This window comes from Myotis yumanensis, unplaced genomic scaffold, assembly GCF_028538775.1.
Source record: "Myotis yumanensis isolate MYYU_CA2020_CCGP unplaced genomic scaffold, mMyoYum1.0.hap1 SCAF_10, whole genome shotgun sequence".
NCBI classification, from domain to species: domain Eukaryota; kingdom Metazoa; phylum Chordata; class Mammalia; order Chiroptera; family Vespertilionidae; genus Myotis; species Myotis yumanensis.
In genome coordinates this window covers 30,694,452-30,714,918 of record NW_027223761.1, presented here as the reverse complement: position 1 = coordinate 30,714,918, position 20,467 = coordinate 30,694,452, and the positions used below count along the sequence as shown (strand labels likewise).

The 20,467-nt window shown below is 45.3% G+C and overlaps 1 protein-coding gene across 1 annotated transcript; it reads left to right on the top strand.

The window, feature by feature from the left end:
* Positions 1–21: 21 nt before the first annotated feature.
* NCR3LG1 (natural killer cell cytotoxicity receptor 3 ligand 1) lies at positions 22–18,500 on the top strand. Its single transcript, XM_070426989.1, has 5 exons — positions 22–112; positions 1,138–1,482; positions 10,074–10,403; positions 13,618–13,717; positions 16,175–18,500. The coding sequence occupies exons 1-5, from the start codon at positions 22–24 to the stop codon at positions 16,230–16,232; spliced, it is 924 nt and encodes a 307-aa protein (XP_070283090.1). The 3' UTR covers positions 16,233–18,500.
* The last annotated feature ends 1,967 nt before the right edge of the window (positions 18,501–20,467 follow it).

Sequence of the window (20,467 nt, the reverse complement as noted above, 5' to 3'; positions counted from 1 at the left end):
GCCCGCTGGTCCCCCGCAGGCATGGCTGTCCCGGTGTCGGCGGCGGCGGCAGGCTTCCCGCGTGGCTTTCTGTGGCCGCTCCTGGTTCTGTGGTGCTGGGTGTCCACCGCAGGTAAGGTGGGTGAGGTGGGGAGGTGGGGTGAGGTGGGGTGAGGTGGGGGGTCACGTGGGGGTGGGGTGAGGTGGGCGTGATGTGGGGGTGGGGTGAGGTGGGCGTGATGTAGGGGTGGGGTGAGGTGGGCGTAATGTGGGGGTGGGGTGAGGTGGGGGGGTGAGGTGGGGTGAGGTGACGTGGGGTGGGGGGGGTGGCGCTAGGCAGACTCCCCCTGGTCCTTCGGGGGCCCCGCCCTAGGTCCTAGGCCACCTGTACCTTAACAGTCCCCAACTCTAAACTTGGGTTGCGGGAAACGAGTTAAGTCGGCTCGCGTGAATTGCGCGTCCTCCGCGGGAGCCGTCTTAAAATACTTTTTTTTTTTATAGACTAGCAGTAGAATGCGGGTAACGTATAAATACGTAAACTAAAGTTATCATAATTTTACTGAACGTTGCCATTTGCGCAAAAAAATTAGCAAAAATGGCCCGCGCCACGCGCCACCTGTTAGCGCCTGATGAAAGCTACCCGCGTACAGTGTGTTCTAAGCTTTCCTTTGTGGAATTGTAGGAATCAATTAAACGGATTTGAAAATTTCTAAGAAATTGCAAGACACCAGAATAATCAAAAGAATATTGAAAAGGAAGAACAAAGTTGGAGGATCTTATGCGGATTAAGGAGGGGCCATGAACTAAGGGCCTCTGTACCTGAGACCGCCCCCCCCCCCCCCGCCCCGCACCCCTCCCCCCCCCCCCCGCCCCCGCAAAGGAATTTGTTTTTGTGTTTTGTTTTTTATAAAGGGTCAGGCAGAGTGCCTGCTACCTAGTAAGCTCTTTTTAAAAAGATATATCTTTTTAATGATTTCAGACAGGAAGGGAGAGGGAGAGAGAAATATTAATGACCAGAGGCTCATTGATCGGCTGCCTGCTGCACGCCCCCTACTGGGCAAGGAATTTGTTTTTATTTACAAGGTAAAGTGTCTGAGAGTACAAGGCCCAAGTTTTTTTTCAAGGTTCTCCCATAACTGAATTTTCTTCTTTCCACAGATTTGATAGTGGAGATGGAAAGGAAGACTCAGACTGTGTTTCTGAATGACAATGTCACCATCTCCTGCAAGGTCCTTGGTTCCACACCCCTGAACATCACGATTATGGGTGTTACCTGGTATCAGAAGAATCAGACGCATGAGGAAAAGGTGTTTAAAATGTATGGAGACCCTAATCCTAAAGAAGTATCCAGATCTGGAGCCAGCGTGTCTTCAAAGGCGCTAGAGAAGGGGGACGCCTCACTGCACCTTCCTGGAGTCCAGCTGACGGACACAGGAGAGTACCGATGTAAGGTGGTGGTCACCCCCAAGAAGGCCCAGGGAACAGTCTATCTAAAGGTTTTGGGTGAGTGCCTGAGGCAGTGTCCTGTGGTTCCCATGGTGATGGGGCTTGGGGTAGAGATATGGCCCTGCCAAGTAGAGGAGTTTGGGCATGGGCCTTCGAGTTGGATAGACACGGGTTTACGTCTGGACAACTTAAAGCAAGTTATTAACCAGGCTGAACCTCAGTGTCCTTTTCTCTAAATAGATGCAATAGTACCTCTATAAAAACCCTGTCACCAGCCCTAGCCGGATAGAGTGTGGGCCTGTGGACCAACGGGTCCCGAGTTTAAAAAAAACCCCTATTTCCAAATACGGTCACAGTCTAAGAGAATGGGCTTAGCGCTTCAACATGAATTTGAGGGTGGGGCCACAATGCAGCCTATAATGGGGACAATGTCTATGAGCCCTTCAAAATTGTACGTAAGACTTTGAATGTTTTGTACATATTAATTAGGGGGATGGGAAAGCGTATTAGGATTCATTTCCTCCGCAACCGAGAAAGCCTAAAAAATTTTTTAAAAAAGTAATAGACTTTATTTTTTAGAACAGTTTTAGATTTACAGCAAAAATTGCAAAGATAGTAGTTTCTTTATGACTCCCATCTGTGCACATACCGCTTTCTCTATTTTTAACCTCTTGCATTAGTATGGTATATTGTTTAAAATCAATAAACCAATATTGATACATTTTTATTAATTAATGTCCATAGTTTATTCAGATAGCCTTAGTTTTGACCTAATATCCCTGATAACTTTTCTTGTTCTAAAGGCTACTTTGAAATTCTTAGAGCTATTCCAGTTTTCTTTAGATTAGCATTAGTATGGTATATAAATCCCTTTATTTTTTGTTATTGTTGTTGCTAATCCTCAGCTGAGGATATTTTTTTCCATTGATTTTTTTTGTTTTGTTTTGTTTTTTGAGAGAGTGGAAGGGATGGAGAGGGGAAGGTGGGAGAGAGAGGCAGAGAGAGACATCGATGTGAGGAAGACATTGATTGGTTGCCTCTCCCATGCACCCAGACTGGGGCCAGGGGCTGAACCTGTCACCCAGGTACCTGCCATTCATTGGCTGGAAATAGGGCCTGTGGCCCTTTGGTGCAAGGACCAATGCTCTAGCCATGTAGCACACCAGCCCGGCTCCGTTATGCTTCTTTAAAATTTGTTAGTGATTGCAATGTACTTGTACAACTAATCTAAGTTGAAAGAACACTGTACTGCATCATTGTTATCAGTGGTACAGATATTTTATTTCCAGTTCTCCCTTCCCATCTCTTATAACATTCTGTCATTCACATACCCATATGCTATAATCACCAATGCATTGTTGCTATTATTTAAAATCAACAATTATGTATTAGATCAATTAAGCATAAGAAAAGGTTTTAATTTACCTTCATTTATGTCTTCTCTGATTCTAGTTTCTGACCCATATCCTTTTCCTTCTCTCTGACAACTTTCTAATATTTTGCAAGGCAGGTCTATTGGTGACATATTTCCTCGGTTTTGTTTGAGAAAGTATTTATACTTCACTTTTTGTTGTTGTTGTTGTTTCTTTTATTATTTTTTTAAATTAAATCTTTATTGTTCAGATTACTACAGTTGTTCCTCTTTTTCCCCCCCATAGCTCCCCTCCACCCGGTTTCCCTCCCACCCTCCGCCCTCACCCCCGACCACTGTCCTCATTCATAGGTGCACGATTTTTGTCCAGTCTCTTCCTGTATCCCCCACTCCCCTTTCCCCCCAAGAATAGTCAGTCCATTCCCTTTCTATGCCCCTGATTCTATTATAATCACCAGTTCATTCTGTTCATCAGATTATTTATTCACTTGATTTTTAGATTCACTTGTTGATAGATGTGTATTTGTTGTTCATAATTTGTATCTTTACCTTTTTCTTCTTCTTCCTCTTCTTAAAGGATACCTTTCAGCATTTCATATAATACTGGTTTAGTGGTGATGAACCCCTTTAGCTTTTCCTTATCTGTGAAGCGCTTTATCTGACCTTCAATTCTGAATGATAGCTTTGCTGGGTAGAGTAACCTTGGTTGTAGGTTCTTGGTATTCATCACTTTGAATATTTCTTGCCACTCCCTTCTGGCCTGCAAAGTTTCTGTTGAGAAATCAGCTGACAGTCGTATGGGCACTCCCTTGTAGGTAACTGAGTTTCTTTCTCTTGCTGCTTTTAAGATTCTCTCTTTGTCTTTTGCTCTTGGCATTTTAATTATGATGTGTCTTGGTGTGGTCCTCTTTGGATTCCTTTTGTTTGGGGTTCTCTGCGCTTCCTAGACTTGTAAGTCTATTTCTTTCACCAGGTGGGGGAAGTTCTGTCATTATTTCTTCAAATAGGTTTTCAATATCTTGCTCTCTCTCTTCTTCTGGCACCCCTATAATTCAGATGTTAGTATGCTTGAAGCTGTCCCAGAGGCTCCTTATACTATCTTCGTATTTTTGGGTTCTTTTTTCATTTTGCTTTTCTGGTTGGGTGTTTTTTGCCTCTTCGTATTTCAAATCTTTGACTTGATTATTGTGATCCTCTGGTCTGCTGTTGGCAGTCTGTATACTATTCTTTATTTCAGTCAGTGTATGCTTAATTTCTAGTTGGTCCTTTATCATAACATCAAGGGTCTCACTAGATTTCTTGAGGGTCTCATTAAGTTTATCAGCGATTTCTAGAACATTCTTGAGAAACCTTAAAAGTGTGGTTTTGAACTCTATATCCAGTAGTTTGCTTTCCTCCATTTCTGTCATTTGTGTCCTGTTTCTTTGTCTCCGCATTTTTTTATGCTTCGCTGTGTTGATAGAGTGGCTTTCTGTGCTAAGTGTCCTATAGCGCCCAGTGGCTCAGCCTCCCCAATTACCTGAGGTAGACACTCTTGGTGCACGCCCGTGTGGGCTTTGTGCACAGTCTTGTTGTAGTTAAGCCTTGATTGTTGTAGGTAACACTGGGAGGGATTGACCTCCAGGCCAATTGGCTGTGAGAATCAGCTGTGTCTACGGTGGGAGAACTTCTGTTCTGAAGACACCCTTCTGGGGCAAGACTTGCTTCAGTGGGGCTTTGGTGCTCACTGAGTCTGCCCCCTGAGTGTGTTCCTTATGGATCTGAGCTGTAATTGGATGGTCCCACTCTGACCACTGGGTACCCTGGCTCTTGGATCTAAGGAGGTGCTAATCTAGCCTCTGCCTGAGGCTACCCAGCAGAAGCCAGCTGTAAAGCAATGCAAGTTGCCCTGGGGCCTTGGCACAGCTGCAGTTTGTTAAGTAATTTTCAGATTACAAAGTGCCTGGCCTTTCATATGCAAAAGCCTCCCTGCCTTTCATATGCAAAAGCCTCCCTGCAGGCTTGGGTGGGGCGGGGTCCCAGGGGCTCAACAGGGCAGGTGGAGCGAACAGTATGGCTGCTCTCAGCCCTTCCCTTAGAGTCCCCGGCAATCACTGCAAGTGCCTCCCAGAGAAAGCTGCCCTCGAGTTCCGACTGATGCCAGACAGTCCAGTTTCTCCTCAGAGACTCGCCTGGAACTGGAGCTCAGAGCTTGAGACTCCCTCCCAATTGAAAAAGACAATTGTGTCCTCAGCCGCCAGCCCTCTCCGCATGCACCTCTGCACCTTTGTATTTTATTTCCGACCACACCTCCTCTGAGTCTCGGTATGTTTTTCTCTTTCCTTCTAGTTGTAGAATTTCCACTCAGCCAGCCTTCCTGTGGTTCTGGATGATGTCTGTTCTGTCTTTTTTTTTTTTTTCATGTTGAATTTTTTTTTTCAATTAAATCTTTATTGTTCAGATTATTACATTAGTTACTCTTTTTTCCCACCATAACTCCCCTCCCCCTAGTTCCCACCCCACCTTCCGCCCTCATTCCCCCCGCCACTGTCCTCATCCATAGGTGCACGATTATTGTCCAATCTCTTCCCTCACCCCCACATCCCTTTCCCCCTGCAAGAATAGTCCATTCCCTTTCTATGTCCCTGATTCTATTAAAATCACCAGTTCATACTGTTCATCAGATTATTTATTCACTTGATTTTTAGATTCACTTGTTGATAGATGTGTATTTGTTGTTCATAATTTGTATCTTTACCTTTTTCTTCTTCTTCCTCTTCTTAAAGAATACCTTTCAGCATTTCATATAATACTGGTTTGGTGGTGATGAACTCCTTTAGCTTTTTCTTATCTGTGAAGGTCTTTATCTGACCTTCAATTCTGAATGATAGCTTTGCTGGGTAAAGTAATCTTGGTTGTAGGTTCTTGGCATTCATCACTTTGAATATTTCTTGCCACTCCCTTCTGGCCTGCAAAGTTTCTGTTGAGAAATCAGCTGACAGTCGTATGGGTACTCCCTTGTAGGTAACTGACTGTCTTTCTCTTGCTGCTTTTAAGATTCTCTCTTTGTCTTTTGCTCTTGGCATTTTAATTATGATGTGTCTTGGTGTGGTCCTCTTTGGATTCCTTTTGTTTGGGGTTCTCTGCGCTTCCTGGACCTGTAAGTCTATTTCTTTCACCAGGTGGGGGAAGTTTTCTGTCATTATTTCTTCAAATAGGTTTTCAATATCTTGCTCTCTCTCATCTTCTGGCACCCCTATAATTCTGATGTTGGTACGTTTGAAGCTGTCCCAGAGGCTCCTTACACTATCTTCGTATTTTCGGGTTCTTTTTTCATTTTGCTTTTCCGGTTGGGTGTTTTTTGCTTCTTCGCATTTCAAATCGTTGACTTGATTCTTGTGCTCCTCTGGTCTGCTGTTGGGAGTCTGTATAATATTCTTTATTTCAGTCCGTGTATGCTTAATTTCTAGTTGGTTCTTTATCACAGCATCGAGGGTCTCATTAGATTTCTTGTAGATCTCAATAAGTTTATCAGGGCTTTTAGACAGTTCTTGAGAGACCTTAAAAGTGTGGTTCTGAACTCAATATCCTCCCTTGATAGTTTTGTCCTGTTTCTTTGTCTCTGGATTTTTTACGCTTTCTTGGTGCACCCCTTAGTGGTCTTTGTGCACAGTCTTGTTGTAGTTAAGCCTTGATTGTTGTAGTTAATACCAGGGGGATTTGACCTCCAGGCCAACTGGCTGTGGGAAAACTTCTGTCCTCTGGAGAGGTGCTAATCTAGCCTTTGCCTGAGGCTATCCGGGAAATGGCTCTATGCAGGGTTTGGGCGGGGCGGGTCGCACGGAATCAACAGGGCAGGCGGAGGGAGCAGTTATGGCTGCTCTCAGTCCCGTTCCCAGAGGCTCTACTTCTCAGAATCCCAGCAACCGCTGCAAACCTCAGAGAGAAAGCTGCCCTCGTGTTCCGACCCATGCCAGACAGTCCCGCTTCTCCCGTTTGAGTCTGAGTCCCTAGAGACTCGCCCGGACCTGGAGCTCAGAGTCTGAGACTCCCTCCGGATTGAAAACGACAACCGTGCTCTCAGCCACCAGCTCGCTCCATGCGCACCTCCGTACCTTTGTATTTTTCACACTGCACCTCCTCTGAGCCTCGGTATGCTGTTCTCTTTCCTTCTAGTTGAAGAATCTCTCCTCAGCCAGCCTTCCTGTGGTTCTGGGTCATGTCCATTCCGTCTTTTAGTTGCATTTTTGAAGTGGCTGTTCGAGGCAGCAAACTCGTGTTTACCTATGCCGCCATCTTGGTTTCCTCCCAATGTCATTCTTATCCTTGTTACTCTATGAGTAAGTTATACACACATATAATATATATTTATGTATTATATATACATATATATATATTTCTGCATTTTCAATATGATAAGGTGTTTTACTACTTGGTGTTCTCTAAGCTTCCTATGTCTATGCTTTGGTGTCTGTCATTAATTTTGGAAAATTCTCAGCTATCATATTTTAAATGATTTCTTCTGTTCCTTCTCTTTACTTCTTTTTGTATTCCTATTACATGTACGTTACAACTTTTGCAACTGTCCAGTTTTTGGATATTTCTTTCCCTTCTGGTTCCTTCCTCCCCCTCCCCCCCAAATTCTTTTTGCTCTTTGCATTTTAGTTTGGGAAGTTTATATAAACATATTTAAGCTAGCTGATTCTCTCCTTGGTAGTGTTAAGTCTATTGATGATTATGTCAAAGACATTCCTCATTTCTTTTATAGTGTTTTTGGTTTCAAGCATTTTACTTTTTAAAAAAAATATATATTTTTATTGATTTTTTAAAGAGAGGAAGGGAGAGGGACAGAGAGCCAGAAACATCGATGATAGAGAAACATCGACCAGCTGCCCCCTGCACACCTCCCACCAGGGATCTGCTCCCAACCAAGGTACATGCCCTTGACCAGAATCAAACTCAGGACCCCCCAGTCCGCAGGCCGACGCTCTATCCACTGAGCCAAACCGATTTGGCCAGCATTTACTTTTGAGTCTTTCTTAGAGAATGACCCTCTCTCTGCTCACATTATCCATCTGTGCTTGCATGTTGTCTGCTTTTTTCATTAGTGCTCTTAACATTTTAATCATAGTTATTTTGCATTTTCTACCTGATTATTCCAAAATCTGTGTCATACCTGAGTCTGGTTCTGATGCTTTTGTTTTTTTGCACTATTCAGCATGCCTTGTAATTTTTTGTTGAAAACCAGATATTACGTATCAGGAAATAGGAACTGAGGTAATCAGGCTTCTAGGGTGGGAGTCTATGTTCATTTGGCCAGGATCTGGGCTGTGTTTAATGTTAAGACCATGCTGTAGGTGTCAGAGATTTCCGTTTTCCTCTAGGGTCTTGTTTCCTCCTTCCCTGCTTTCTTTCAGTTCCCCTATGAACTCCTCATGTAGATTTTGTGTCTTGCAGCTCTCTCAGTTGTAATCTACTATCATTATAGGGGATCCCCGTTGATGTGGTGGTAAAGTGGTGTGGAGGGGAAGCAGTCTAGCATCTGATATTAAATCTCATTCTCTGAGTGGCCTGAGCCCCTAGGCTATGACCTTCAGAAGTGTTCCTGGGTGAGAAAGGAAGGTTATAGAGGGCTGAAGGAGTAATCACCATTCTTCCAGGTCAGCAGGGCTCTGGTAAAGTCTTCTAGCTTTAGAGCATTCTTTGTTATGGATAATGCACTGGGCATATTTTTAAATGGTTACTTTTCCTCTCCCTTCTCCCCCAAACAGGAGGGAATTTTTCTTGCAACTGCGGGAACCTGAGGTGGGGGCGGGGGGGGGGGGGGGATTCCTGTAGGTAAAACGCAGAAAAACCTCCTAAGACTGGCCTCCAGCTAATCCACCTTCACCCTTTAGCAATTTGTCAGTTATAACTCCAGCACCTTCTGCTTATGGTAATATGATTTTGTCTGTGGTTCTCTCAATCTGCTTGTCTCTCTAGCTTTCAGGGTTGTGGTTTGCCCTGTCACCTCAGTTCTCTGATGGATCTAAGAGAAGTTGTTGATTTGCAGTTTGTTCAGTTCAGGATAGGAGTGATGACTTCTAGTTCTTTACATGCCAGAGAGGAAACCAGAAGTCAGCAAGGACTTTTATTATTTTTAATTAAATTAATTAATTTAAAAATTTGTTTCTCTTGATGTTAGAGACAGAGGAAGGGAGATGGAGAGGGATAGAAACATTGGTGTTTGAGAAACATTGATTGGCTGCCTCCTGCACACTCCCTACTGGAGATGGAGCCTGCAACCAGGGCATGTGTCCTGACTGAGAATCAATTCGGCCTCCTCTTGGTCATGGGATGACACTCACCCAACTGAGCCACACTGGCCAGAGCAACAGGGGCTTTTAAAAAGGTAGTTTATTTTTCTTTCCCAAAAATGGAGCCAACCCTGGGCAGGTAGGGCTGTTCTTTGATCATCTGGGACCCAAAGTCCTTTTATCTTGCCACTTTTGCATCCTCAACATATAGCTTTCACCTTGTGTTTGGAAATGGCTTCTCCATCTTGAACCATGACATGGTCTTCCAGCTGTTCTCCAGGAAGAAGAAGGGGAGAGGGAGAGAAGGCTATAGTACTTTTCTTTAAGATACCCTTGTTCCTTAAGAGTACTTCCTTGCGGTTGCTCTCGCTACTTCTGATTCTATCTGAACTAGTAGACCCTGAGTTCACCAGCTGAAGTGGAGGTTGGGAGATGTAGTTTTTTTTTTTTTTTTTTAAATATATTTTATAGATCTTTTACAGAGCGGAAGGGAGAGAGATAGAGAGTTAGAAACATCGATGAGAGAGAAACATCGATCAGCCGCCCCCTGCACATCTCCCACTGGGGATGTGCCGGCAACTCAGGCACATGCCCCTGACCAGAATCGAACCCGGGACCGTTAAGTCCACAGGCTGACGCTCTATCCACTGAGCCAAACGGGTTTCAGCAAGGGAGATGTAGCTTTAACTTGGATGTGTCATTGAAGAATGAACAGCAGTTTCTACCACAACCGTGTGCCAGAGCTTTCCTCCGATTCTCAAAGGTATCTATGACACCAAGAGGCATAAGAAACTCTGCTTTACACAATGGCTGTGAGAGTCAGGATCATGGTCTATCAGCGTCACCCTGGCACTGGGATCAGCATCCCCAGATTACTTAGGCTAAGCAGAATCTCATTCGCCTCACTCACCCTTCCTGAAGGCTTGCTATGAGTTAGGCTTTGAACTGTTAATAAGTTAGTCCCAACCTACTCTCAAATCATGACTTCTCTTCCCTGGCAGCTTCCCCAAAGTGCACCTTGTTTCCAGAACAAGCCACAGTGAAAGATGATGGCGACCAATATAGTTTGTGTAAGGCAAGTGGGTTCTACCCAAAGGACATTAACATCACATGGTATATATATACCCAGGAGAATCCCCAGGGCCAGGAGATTTCTGAAGGCATCACCAATGGTCCAGCCATCAAGAATGAGGACAGCACATTTAACATCACCAGCCGTTTGAGGCTGAACCACTCTCTGGAGCACAATGTGATGACCACCTACCAATGTGTGATAAGTCACATATCCCTGCCCACCTCCACGATGTTGAACTTCACCCTGTCTGGGAGAGGTAAGCATCCTCTAAACATTAACCTTACTCTTCACTTTGTGGGGGTATAACGTAACACTCAGGTTCCCAGTTAGTCGAGGCCAAAATGGGGGCCAATGGGGAAGGAGAGAAAGCTCTGTTTGGCCTACTTCAGCCCCAGAGTCAGCAGTCCAGACTAGGTCCCTAAGCCAGGGTGGATCGCCTAATAGCTAGAGAGGGGTGACAAGCGTCCTCAGGGTTGCTGGTAACTTATGGCAGCTTAAGGAGCTGGATGGGCTGGATGACCTGGAATGGGAAGCTTGTCAGCTACTAGGAGAAAGGGGATAGGATCCTGTCCATGCCCCCTGAGGATAAGGGTCTATCAGGGGCCAGAGACCCAACCCTACTGGCAACTCTTCTGGCCAGGCTCCAGGGCCACTGCAACCTGTTGGCTGGTAGAAGTCAAGTCAATAGTTCTGAGCTCAAGCTGGGGAGTCCATAGTAGGGAGTCCTGCACATGTCAAGGCCTTTCCCCAGGCACACTAGATCCTGAGCTTAAAATAATACAGGTCACTACAGGACCCCCCTCCCCCCTGCTGGTGGGTTGGGTTAATTGAGCTCATATCTTAGTTTCCATGGTCATGGCTCTGGTCCTGGCTGGGGATGATCTTGCAGGTCAAATGCATCTGCCTAGAGCTGAGAGGGGTTAGGGAGGCAGGGGATGATTGATTTTGCCAGATGGGGCCTTGAGTGGTCCTGGAGGGAGAGAGGAATTGTTTTTGGAAGCAAGGGCCAGGGATGTGTGTGAGTGTCGTGTGTGTAGAATATGTGTGAGACATGTGAAATTTGGAATTGAAATATGCTTTGTGTGTATAATCTACATTAATAAAAGAGAAACATGGTAATTAGCATACGACCACTACCCTTCCCATTGGCTAATCAGCATATCCTTATGCAAATTAACTGTCAGCCAAGATGGCGGCCGGCAGCCATGCACTGAAGCGAACAGGGAGGCTTGCTTGCTCCAGTGACGGCGAACTCCAACGTTCCGTGCCTGCAGCTGCCAGCCTCTCAGCTGCAACTCTAAGCAACTATATTGCCAATATAGAAGCTAAACAAAACCCTAGAAACCAGCTTTTAGTCAGCCGGCCTTCAGCCAGCCTGACCGCAACATTGTATCAAATACAGAAGGAAAAACAAAGGCCAGAAACCGGCTTTCTGCAGCCGAGGCCTCAGAGCTAAAGCTGGCCCAGCATAAAAAAAAAAAAAAGAAAGAAAGGAGCGGTTGGGAGCTTCAGTCACCCGTCAGCCTGAAAATGGCCCTCAGCCCCTCAGCCAAGCTGGCCAGGCACCCCAGTGGGGACCCCCACCCTGATCCAGGATACCCTTCAGGGCAAACCAGCCGGCCCCCACCCATGCACCAAGCCTCTATCCTATATAGTAAAAGGGTAATATGCCTCCCAGCACCGGGATCAGCGGAGCAGCGAGGCTCCCGGCACTGGTATCAGCGTGACAGGCGGCAGCGCCCAAACCCCCTGATCGCCCTGGGGCTCTGTGAGTGACAGGGGGGTGGGGCCACAACCTCCCTATCGGGAAGGCGCCCCAACCCCCTGATCAGCCCTGCTCTGTGCCGGATAGGGGGGAACTCCCCAATCCCCTGATTGCCCTGTGGCTCTGTGTGTGACAGGGTGCGGCGCCCCAACCCCCGCCCCCACCTCGCCACGGGCCCTGCTCTGTGTGTGACAGGGTAGAGCCATAACCTCCCCATTGGCCCTGCCCTGAGTGTGACAGGGCACAGCACCCCAACCCCCTGATCGGCCCTGCCCTGAGTGTGACAGGGCACAGCACCCCAACCCCCTGATCCGCCCTGCCCTGAGTGTGACAGGGCGCAGCACCCCAACCCCCTGATCCGCCCTGCTCTGTGTGTGACAGGGGGCCGTGCTCCAACTCCCCTATCGGCCCTGCTCTGTGAGTGTCATGGGGGAGCTCCTCAACCCCCTGATCGGCCCTGCTCTGTGCATGACAGGGGGGAGCTCCTCAACCCCCTGATGGGCCCTGCTCTGTGCATGACAGGGGGGAGCTCCACAACCCCCTGATCGACCCTGCTCTGTGTGTGACAGGTTACGGAGCCCTAACCCCCCTGATGGGCCCTGCTCTGTGAGTGACGGGGGAAGCGCCCCAACCCCCTGATTGGCCCTGCTCTGTGAGTGACAGGGGGGAGCGCCCCAACCCTCTGATCGGCCCTGCTCTGTGCATGACGGGGGTGGTGCCGCAACCTCCCCATCGACCCTGCCTTGAGTGTGACAGGGGGTGGTGCCCCAACCCCCCAATCGGCTCTACCCTGAGCGTGACTGAGGGCGGCATCGCAACCTCCCAATCCGCCCTGCTCTGTGCATGACAGGGGGCGGCACCCCAACTCCCCAATCGGCCCTGCTCTGAGCCTGACCAGGGGCTGCACCTAGGGATTGGGCGTGCCCTTTGCCACCCGGGAGCAGGCCCAAGTCAGCAGGTCGTTATCTCCCGAGGGGTCCCAGACTGCGAGAGGGCACAGGCTGGGCTGGGGGACCCCCCTCCCCCCCGAGTGCACAAATTTTTGTGCTCCAGGCCTCTAGTATAATATAATATAATATAATATAATATAATATAATATAATATAATATAATACAATACAATACAATACAATACAATGTAATATAATAGATTTGTGTTGGTGACTTGTGGCTGCTATAATAAATAAATATAATAAAAGCCGCTGGGTGAGGGCTTTCTTCTGGGTCACAGATTTCTTGTATCCTCACATGGCGATAGAGATACGGGAATCTCTCTAGGGTCTTTTATATAAGGGCACTAATTATTCACGAGGGCTCCTCCCTCATGACGTAATGATATCCCCAAAGCCCCACCTTCTAATACCATCATTTTGGGTATTAGGTTTTCAACATATGAATTTTGTGGGGACACAGATATTTGATATATAGCAGTGTATAGTGATGTAAGATGATGTAGTGTGGAAGCTTGAACATGTGCACGGCATACATATGTGGTAGGTGGTGTCCATATTGCCGTGTATTTCTGGCAGGTGCTAAACACTATTTGATGCATGTGATAGGAATGACAAGAAGTGTGGCAGAGGATTGGTGGTTATATCTATGACGGGAAAATGACACACGACCACAGATATCTTAGCAGTGGTTGTGTGGTCACTTTGGCCCCTGCATGTAGGTTTCCTTTTAACGTTTGCCTCCTCTTTCTGCAGGATCTGAGATGGGAAATGCCTCGGGACTTACTGCTCCTTTGATTACTCTTGGCGTTATTGTACTAGTAGCAGTCATTGGACTGATTGTATGTTTGACAAGGTAAGGGGGATGCCAAAGCCAAGTTTAGCCCTGTGTTTTGGAATTGACTCTGGGAGTTCAGGGGTCTTTGCCAGTGGATGATATTTGAGAGTTCTCAGGATCAATGCTGGGGGGAATCTGAGTGTGGTGTGTGTGTGGTGTGGCTTTTTCTGATGTTGTGTCAGGGAAGAACTGTCTCCTTAGATCCCTATGCGGTAGCTTGGGACTCTGGGGAGATGCACTGTAAGGCCCCTGTGCCTCTTCCTGACATACAGGTCTCACTGTGAACCAGGCCTCACTTATTAGTTCAGACCAGGCCTTAGAACTGTGTATGGGCTGCATTGTTGTTCTCACACATAGAACCACAGCTCAGTGAGGGGAATTCCTTCCCCGAGGTGCTCACATTTTGTTAACAGCTTAAAGGGATAGCTTTCAACCAGATTTCACCATTAAATCGGAATCTCTAGCCCTTATTGGTGCTTCCAAACTAAGACAGGTTTCCAAACATATTTATCCCTAACACCTGATCCAAACTGCAAATAAAGCAGCACAAGGTAAAGAAGTCTAAGAGACCAGTGTAAAAATGTTGCTTAAAATGGTTCTAGATATTAAATTGCTCTCATTTTTTTTGGCGGGGGGGCGGGGGGGGGGGGGGGGGGCGGGCGTCCTCCAAGGCAGAATCTGTACAATAGCTAATACATCTCATTAGAGATGCTGGTATACGGTCCTGGGGTAATCATTTTATAGAGCTGGTCTTACAAGTGGTTTTTAAAATTTATCCTTCCATTGAAGTTTTTAGGTAAATTATGTATGTTGACTAAATTTACAAATAAATTTGTTTATTTAACTAAAAAAAAAGAAACGCTTTAGGAAAATTAGAATAGTCAATTAAGAAAAAGGCCGTTTATCTGAAGTTGGCCAACTGATTCATGGGACATTTTCCTCTTCTTTTAAAAAAAGTATTTTTATTGATTTCAGAGAGGAAGGGAGAGAGAGAAACTTCAATGATGAGAGAACAACATTGATGGGCTGCCTCCCGCACGCTCTCCATTGGGAATGGAGTACACAACCTAGGCATGTGCCCTTGACTGGAACTGAACCCGGGACCCTTCAGTCCTCAGGCCAGTGCTCTATGCACTGAGCCAAACCAGCTAGGATGGGACATTTCCTTCTGATTGGACTTAGGCCAATGCGAAAACTGGATATAATGTGGTTTTCAAATGATTCTTGTGATATTTGTGAATGTTCTCATATTTCTTGCCTTCTTCTGGCTTCTGATATCCAGTACTGTCACTGTTAGCAGACATTTCACATTGAAAAAAGAGACTACTAAAGCCTTCATGATCATTCTGGATTCTGTCGTGGTTTGCAATGAAGGCTCCCGGCCTCCAACCTTCCCTAATCTTTGTCCTTTTTCATGTAACTTTTCAGTGCCCTCCAATCATGGGCTGCCCCGTAACACTGGGGTCAACCTTGTGACTTGCATTGGCCAATAGAATGAGACAGAGTGAAAGAGGCCTTGTGTATTTCCATTTGCTTTCTTTTGTGCTTCTGACATTAGTGAGAGGAGGACACTTCCAGGCTAGCCTGCGGGAAGATGAGAGACACTGAAGCCAGCGCTAGTTGCTCTAGAGGAGGCCAGTCTACAGTAAGACCTCACCTAACGTCATCCCTAGGTTCTGCAACTTTAAACAAAACCATGTATAATGAAGCTAATTTTACTATAGGTTAATTGATATAAACAAGAGTTAAGTTCCTATGGCATCTCATCAACATAATGGGAGGACATTGACCAAAACCATGTGTTTTTGAGAACCAGCTATAGATTAGATGACAGCCATCCAGTTCCTAGAATGTGAACAAATCTAGCTGAGATCATCACATCAACAGGGTCAACTCTCAAATGTGTGAGAAATAAATATTTATTTTTTAAAAGCCGCTATTTCAGACTGGCTTGTTATACAGCAAAATTGGTGAGGTACCTTCACATACACCTCCACAGGGTGTATCATTTGGCCTAATGATATCACTATAATAAAAGAGAAACATGCAAAAATGATACACCCTGTGGAGTATCACAGTACCTTCTGATTAACTGATACAGCTCCTCAGGAAGCTGAGTTTTGACTAAAAGGTGTGGTTGCTCTGGAGCTGTGCTGCTGAAAGTCTGCTATGAAGCATGCACCCAGGTAACATGTTCTACCTGTGCCAGCTCAGGAATCTGCTGCTATCTTCACCCCAAGGAGGCCCAGCCAGTGTCTGAACAAAGCAGGAGTCTTTGGAGCTCTCTGTTGGAGTGGCTGAGACTTTCTCAGAGTTGCACTATAGTCTGAAACTCTTGCTTCCCAATCCTTTCTCCTTCCTCCCTTCACAGATACCAGATCTACATCATGATCTAAAGACTTTCCTCACCTACTTCTGTGCCCTCTTTCATAGGCACTACTCCCAATAACGCTCTTCTATTTCTAACACATCTAGAAAGGTGCTTCACAGAAGATTCAAAATACTACCACAAGAAGAGACTGAAGAATTGTAACTCGGTGCTTTCACTAAGGTGCATTCATGATGTATTCAGATGGAGGAGCACTGGAAAACTGGCAGTTCTTACACAGTGACAGACAGCAGAAACCACAAGCTTTCTCAGAGAATGTGTAAGTAACTGACATTACTTTTCCTGATGACTGCCACAGCTTGCTCAAGAGCAGACCGTTCAAGCTGCCCTCCTGGATAGCCTCCGACCAATCATCTCTTTTCAAGAAAAGGAAAAAGCAACAATTCCCAAAGAAGATAGACAGTTGGCCAGCAGGGATATAAAAAGGTGCTCAACATCATTAATCATCAGGGAGATGCAAATCAAAACAATGAGACATCGCCTCACGCCTCTTGGAATGCCTACTATCAAAAAGACAAGAAATAAAACGTAGTGGTAAGGACGTGGTGAAAAGGGAAGACTTGGATACTGTTGGTGGGAATATAAATGGGTGCAGCCATTATAGAAAACAGTATGAAAGTTCCAAAAAATTTTAAAATGGAACTACCATCTGCAGCAATTTTACTTCTGGTTATTTATCTGAAGGAAAGGAATATTTGAACTTGAAAAGTTATCTGTACCTCCATCTTCATTGCACCATTATTTACAATAGCAAAGACATGGAATCAACTTAAGTGTCATTGATGGATGAGTGGATAAAGAAAATGTGATACACTCATACACGCACAGTCATGCGCCACGTAACAAAGGGGATACATTCTGAGAAATATATTGTCAGGCAGTTTCGTTGTTGTGTTAACATCATTGATTATACTTACACAAACCTAGATGGTATACTAGTTAGCTATTCTCCCGTACAGTCAGGCTACACTAAAATCATGAAACAATATGAGACCAAATCAAGCAGAAGAGAAAATGACATCAAGAGATACAGTCAACAGGCTAGGCTGCTGCTAGTGTAACTCCACATACTGTTTTTCAGCAAACTTATTTTTTTAACAAATATATTTCTTTATTGATTTCAGAGAGGAAAGGAGAAGGAGAGAGAGATAGAAACATCAATGATGAGAGAGAATCACTGATCGGCTGCCTCCTGCACCCCCCCGCCCCCCGCACTGGGGATCGAGCCTGCAACCCAGGCATGTGCCCTCGGCCAGAATCGAACCCAGGACCCTTCAGTCCACAGGCTGACACTCTATCCACTGAGCCAAGCCAGCTAGGGCAGCAAACTTATTTTTATACATAGAAAGCGTGTTGTCCCATACACCAAAAGGGTTGTGGGTTCAATTTCTGGTCAGGGCACATACATAGGTTGCAGGTTTGATCCTTGGTTGGGGCAGGTACAGGAGGCAACCCATCAGTATTTCTCTCCCACATCCATGTTTCTCTCTAAAATCAATAAAAACATATTCTCAGGTGAGGATTACAAAAATAGCAATAAAAGTATAGCATAATAAATACATGAGCCAGTAACAATAATTTATTATCATTATCAAGTATTTTGTACTGTGCAATATTATATACACTTTTATATGACAGTAGTTTGTTTACACCAGCATCACCACACACCTGTGGATAATGCATTGTGCTACAATGTTAGGATGGATGACTCCCCAGATGATAGGAACTTTTTTAGCTCCACTATGAGCTTATGGGTCCACTGTTGTTGTGATCAGTCCATTGTTCCTCAAAACATCATAATGCATATTACTGTGCACACAATGGAATATTATTTAGGCATAAAAAAGAAGGAAATCTTGCAATTTGTGACAACATGATGGACCTTAAGAGCAGTATTTTAAGTTAAATAAGAGAAAGATATGTGTCATCTCACTTATATGTGAATCTAAAAAAGTACCCCCCTGCCCCCCAAATGAGCTCATAGATACAGAGAACAGATTGGTGGTTGCTTGAGGTTGGGGACAAGAAGGGGGAGAAATGGGTGAGGGGATCAAAAGGTACAGACTTTGAGTTTTAAAATAAATAAGTCATGGGGATGTGACACCACAGTGACTCAAGTTAATAATGCTGTATTGAGTATTTGAAAGTTGCTAAAAGTAAGTCTTAAAAAATCATCATAAAAATATTTGTAACTGTATGGTGATGAATTTAAATTAGACTTATTGTGGTGATTATTTTGCAATACATACAAATATCAAATTTTATCCTGTACACTTGAAACTCATATAATGTTATATGTCAATAATACCTCAATTAAAAAAAAGGGGGGGGGGCGGAGAAAGCAATACTGTCTGCAGACTGTGACCAGTTTCCATTTCATAGTCTATTTATGTTCAGTGAGTTCAATCTGTACATGCCAGTATATAAATAAAAATATTCCCCTTTATTTATGGCTGAGTTATTCTTTGCTAGAAAATAAGTGACTTATCCTCTATCTCATGATTAGTAAAGAGTGGAGCTTGGATTTTTAATCAATATACCATACTAGAGGCCCGGTGCACAGAATTCGTGCACTGTTGGGGGGTGTGGCCTGCAGGGGTAGGCCCGCTGTGGGAGTGCCTCTCATCCCCTGGCTGTGGACCCGCACTCTGAGCAGCTGCTCCCTGGTCGGGCATCTTCCATGGAGCCAGAGCACTTGCCTCTCCAGGGGACCAGGTTGGGCCGGACCCAGGGACAATAGCACTGAGAGGCAGCGGAGTATGCCTCAGTCCTGCAGCAGCCACGAACCCGCCTCCAGGGTCAACTCTGTGAGCCTGCCGGTGTCTGGAGGAGGTGGCAGGGAGCAAGGAGGAGGAGCCTGGAGTGAGGAGGCAGTCGCAGCCTGGGTTCCTGCTGTCGGCCCCGGGTTCGCAGCGGGTTCGCAGCCTCGCAGCCGGAGCAGCTGCTCATCCCGGTCAATCCACTGGCGCTCCCACTGTGGTAGCACACTGACTACCAGGGGGCAGCTCCTGTGTTGAGCGTCTGCCCCCTGGTGGTCAGTGTGTGTCCTAGCGACAAATCGACTGGTCGTTCTGGTCATTCTGCCGTTTGTTCACTGGGCTTTTATTACATAGGATTGATTACCAAGGAAGATCCAGGGTGTGAAGTTGGGCTGTGAATCATGAGCTTGATCATTAATTAGATCTAGAGGAGAGGCTTCCTCTGTACAGTTCTAGTCTGTTCTTAGAGGAGGACCTGATAGTTGGTGTGTTCGGCCCTTGCTTTATTTTCTGTGACTGGAGCAAGGTGGCTGATGCTATTCCTAACTGGATAGAAGTATGGGCGCCTCAGCCAGGACAGGCTGACAGGGCTATGGAGGGTCTCATGTCAGGTGTTGGTCATGGGTTACATACAGTGTGGTTCTGAATGCAGTTATCAGGGATGTGCAGCTGTATTTCAGGACCTTTGTGGGGCAGAGAAGCCCTGTTCCCATCTCTACTGGATGGAGCAGTGACTCAGAAACAATTCTTAGATCGCTCAGGACTGGTGCAATTAGCACACAGGCATAACTTAACTTGCGATTCTCTTGGCTTAGAGCAGTCATTTTCAATCTGTGTGCCACAAGAATTTTTAAAACATGCAATTTCTAACTATTTAGTCAGGGGCACTAATCTTTTCCCTTAGATTGTCAAATGACAACAGCCAACATAACAATAGCTGTCTGGTGTGAATGAAACAAAATTATACCTATTTTTTTTGTGTCAAATAGACAATATAATATATTTTTTGGTGTGTTGCAGAATTTAGTTTATGTGTGCCATGAGATGAAAAAGGTTGAAAATCCCTGGTTTAGAGGGATGGATAGAACAGACTCCCCATAGCTGAACTCCTACCTGAGGGTGAGTTAGAGTGGCCTTTAGTGGTGGCCTGTGGGGATCACAGCATCAGTGTGGTTGGTGCCTGTTCTGAGAATATAATTAGAGCAACCAATATATTTCAAAGTGGAAGGAGGCACATGGCACAGTGGGAAGTAGTCCAAAGGCGTTTCTAGTGACTGAAAGAGAGTGGTTGAAAGAGAATGACACCCTTTGGAAAAAGTAGTAAAGCAGAGGAAACTTTATAAATTTAGTAAAAGAAATTATAATTTTGTAGAGATTGTGATAAAATAATGCAAGGGGAAAAGAAATAAAATATAATTAGATGGGGGAAAATCACAAATGGGGTCTTTTTATAAGAAGATGAAAATATTAGCTACAAAACATGGGGAACAGTAATTAGACATTATTGATTGAAGAGAATCTATGATGTAGGAAAAAAAAGCAACAAGGAGTTACTAAACTCAGATATAAGTATGCTGATCAGACCCTGAGAGACCTCAAGAGAGGCACAAAAGAGGCAGA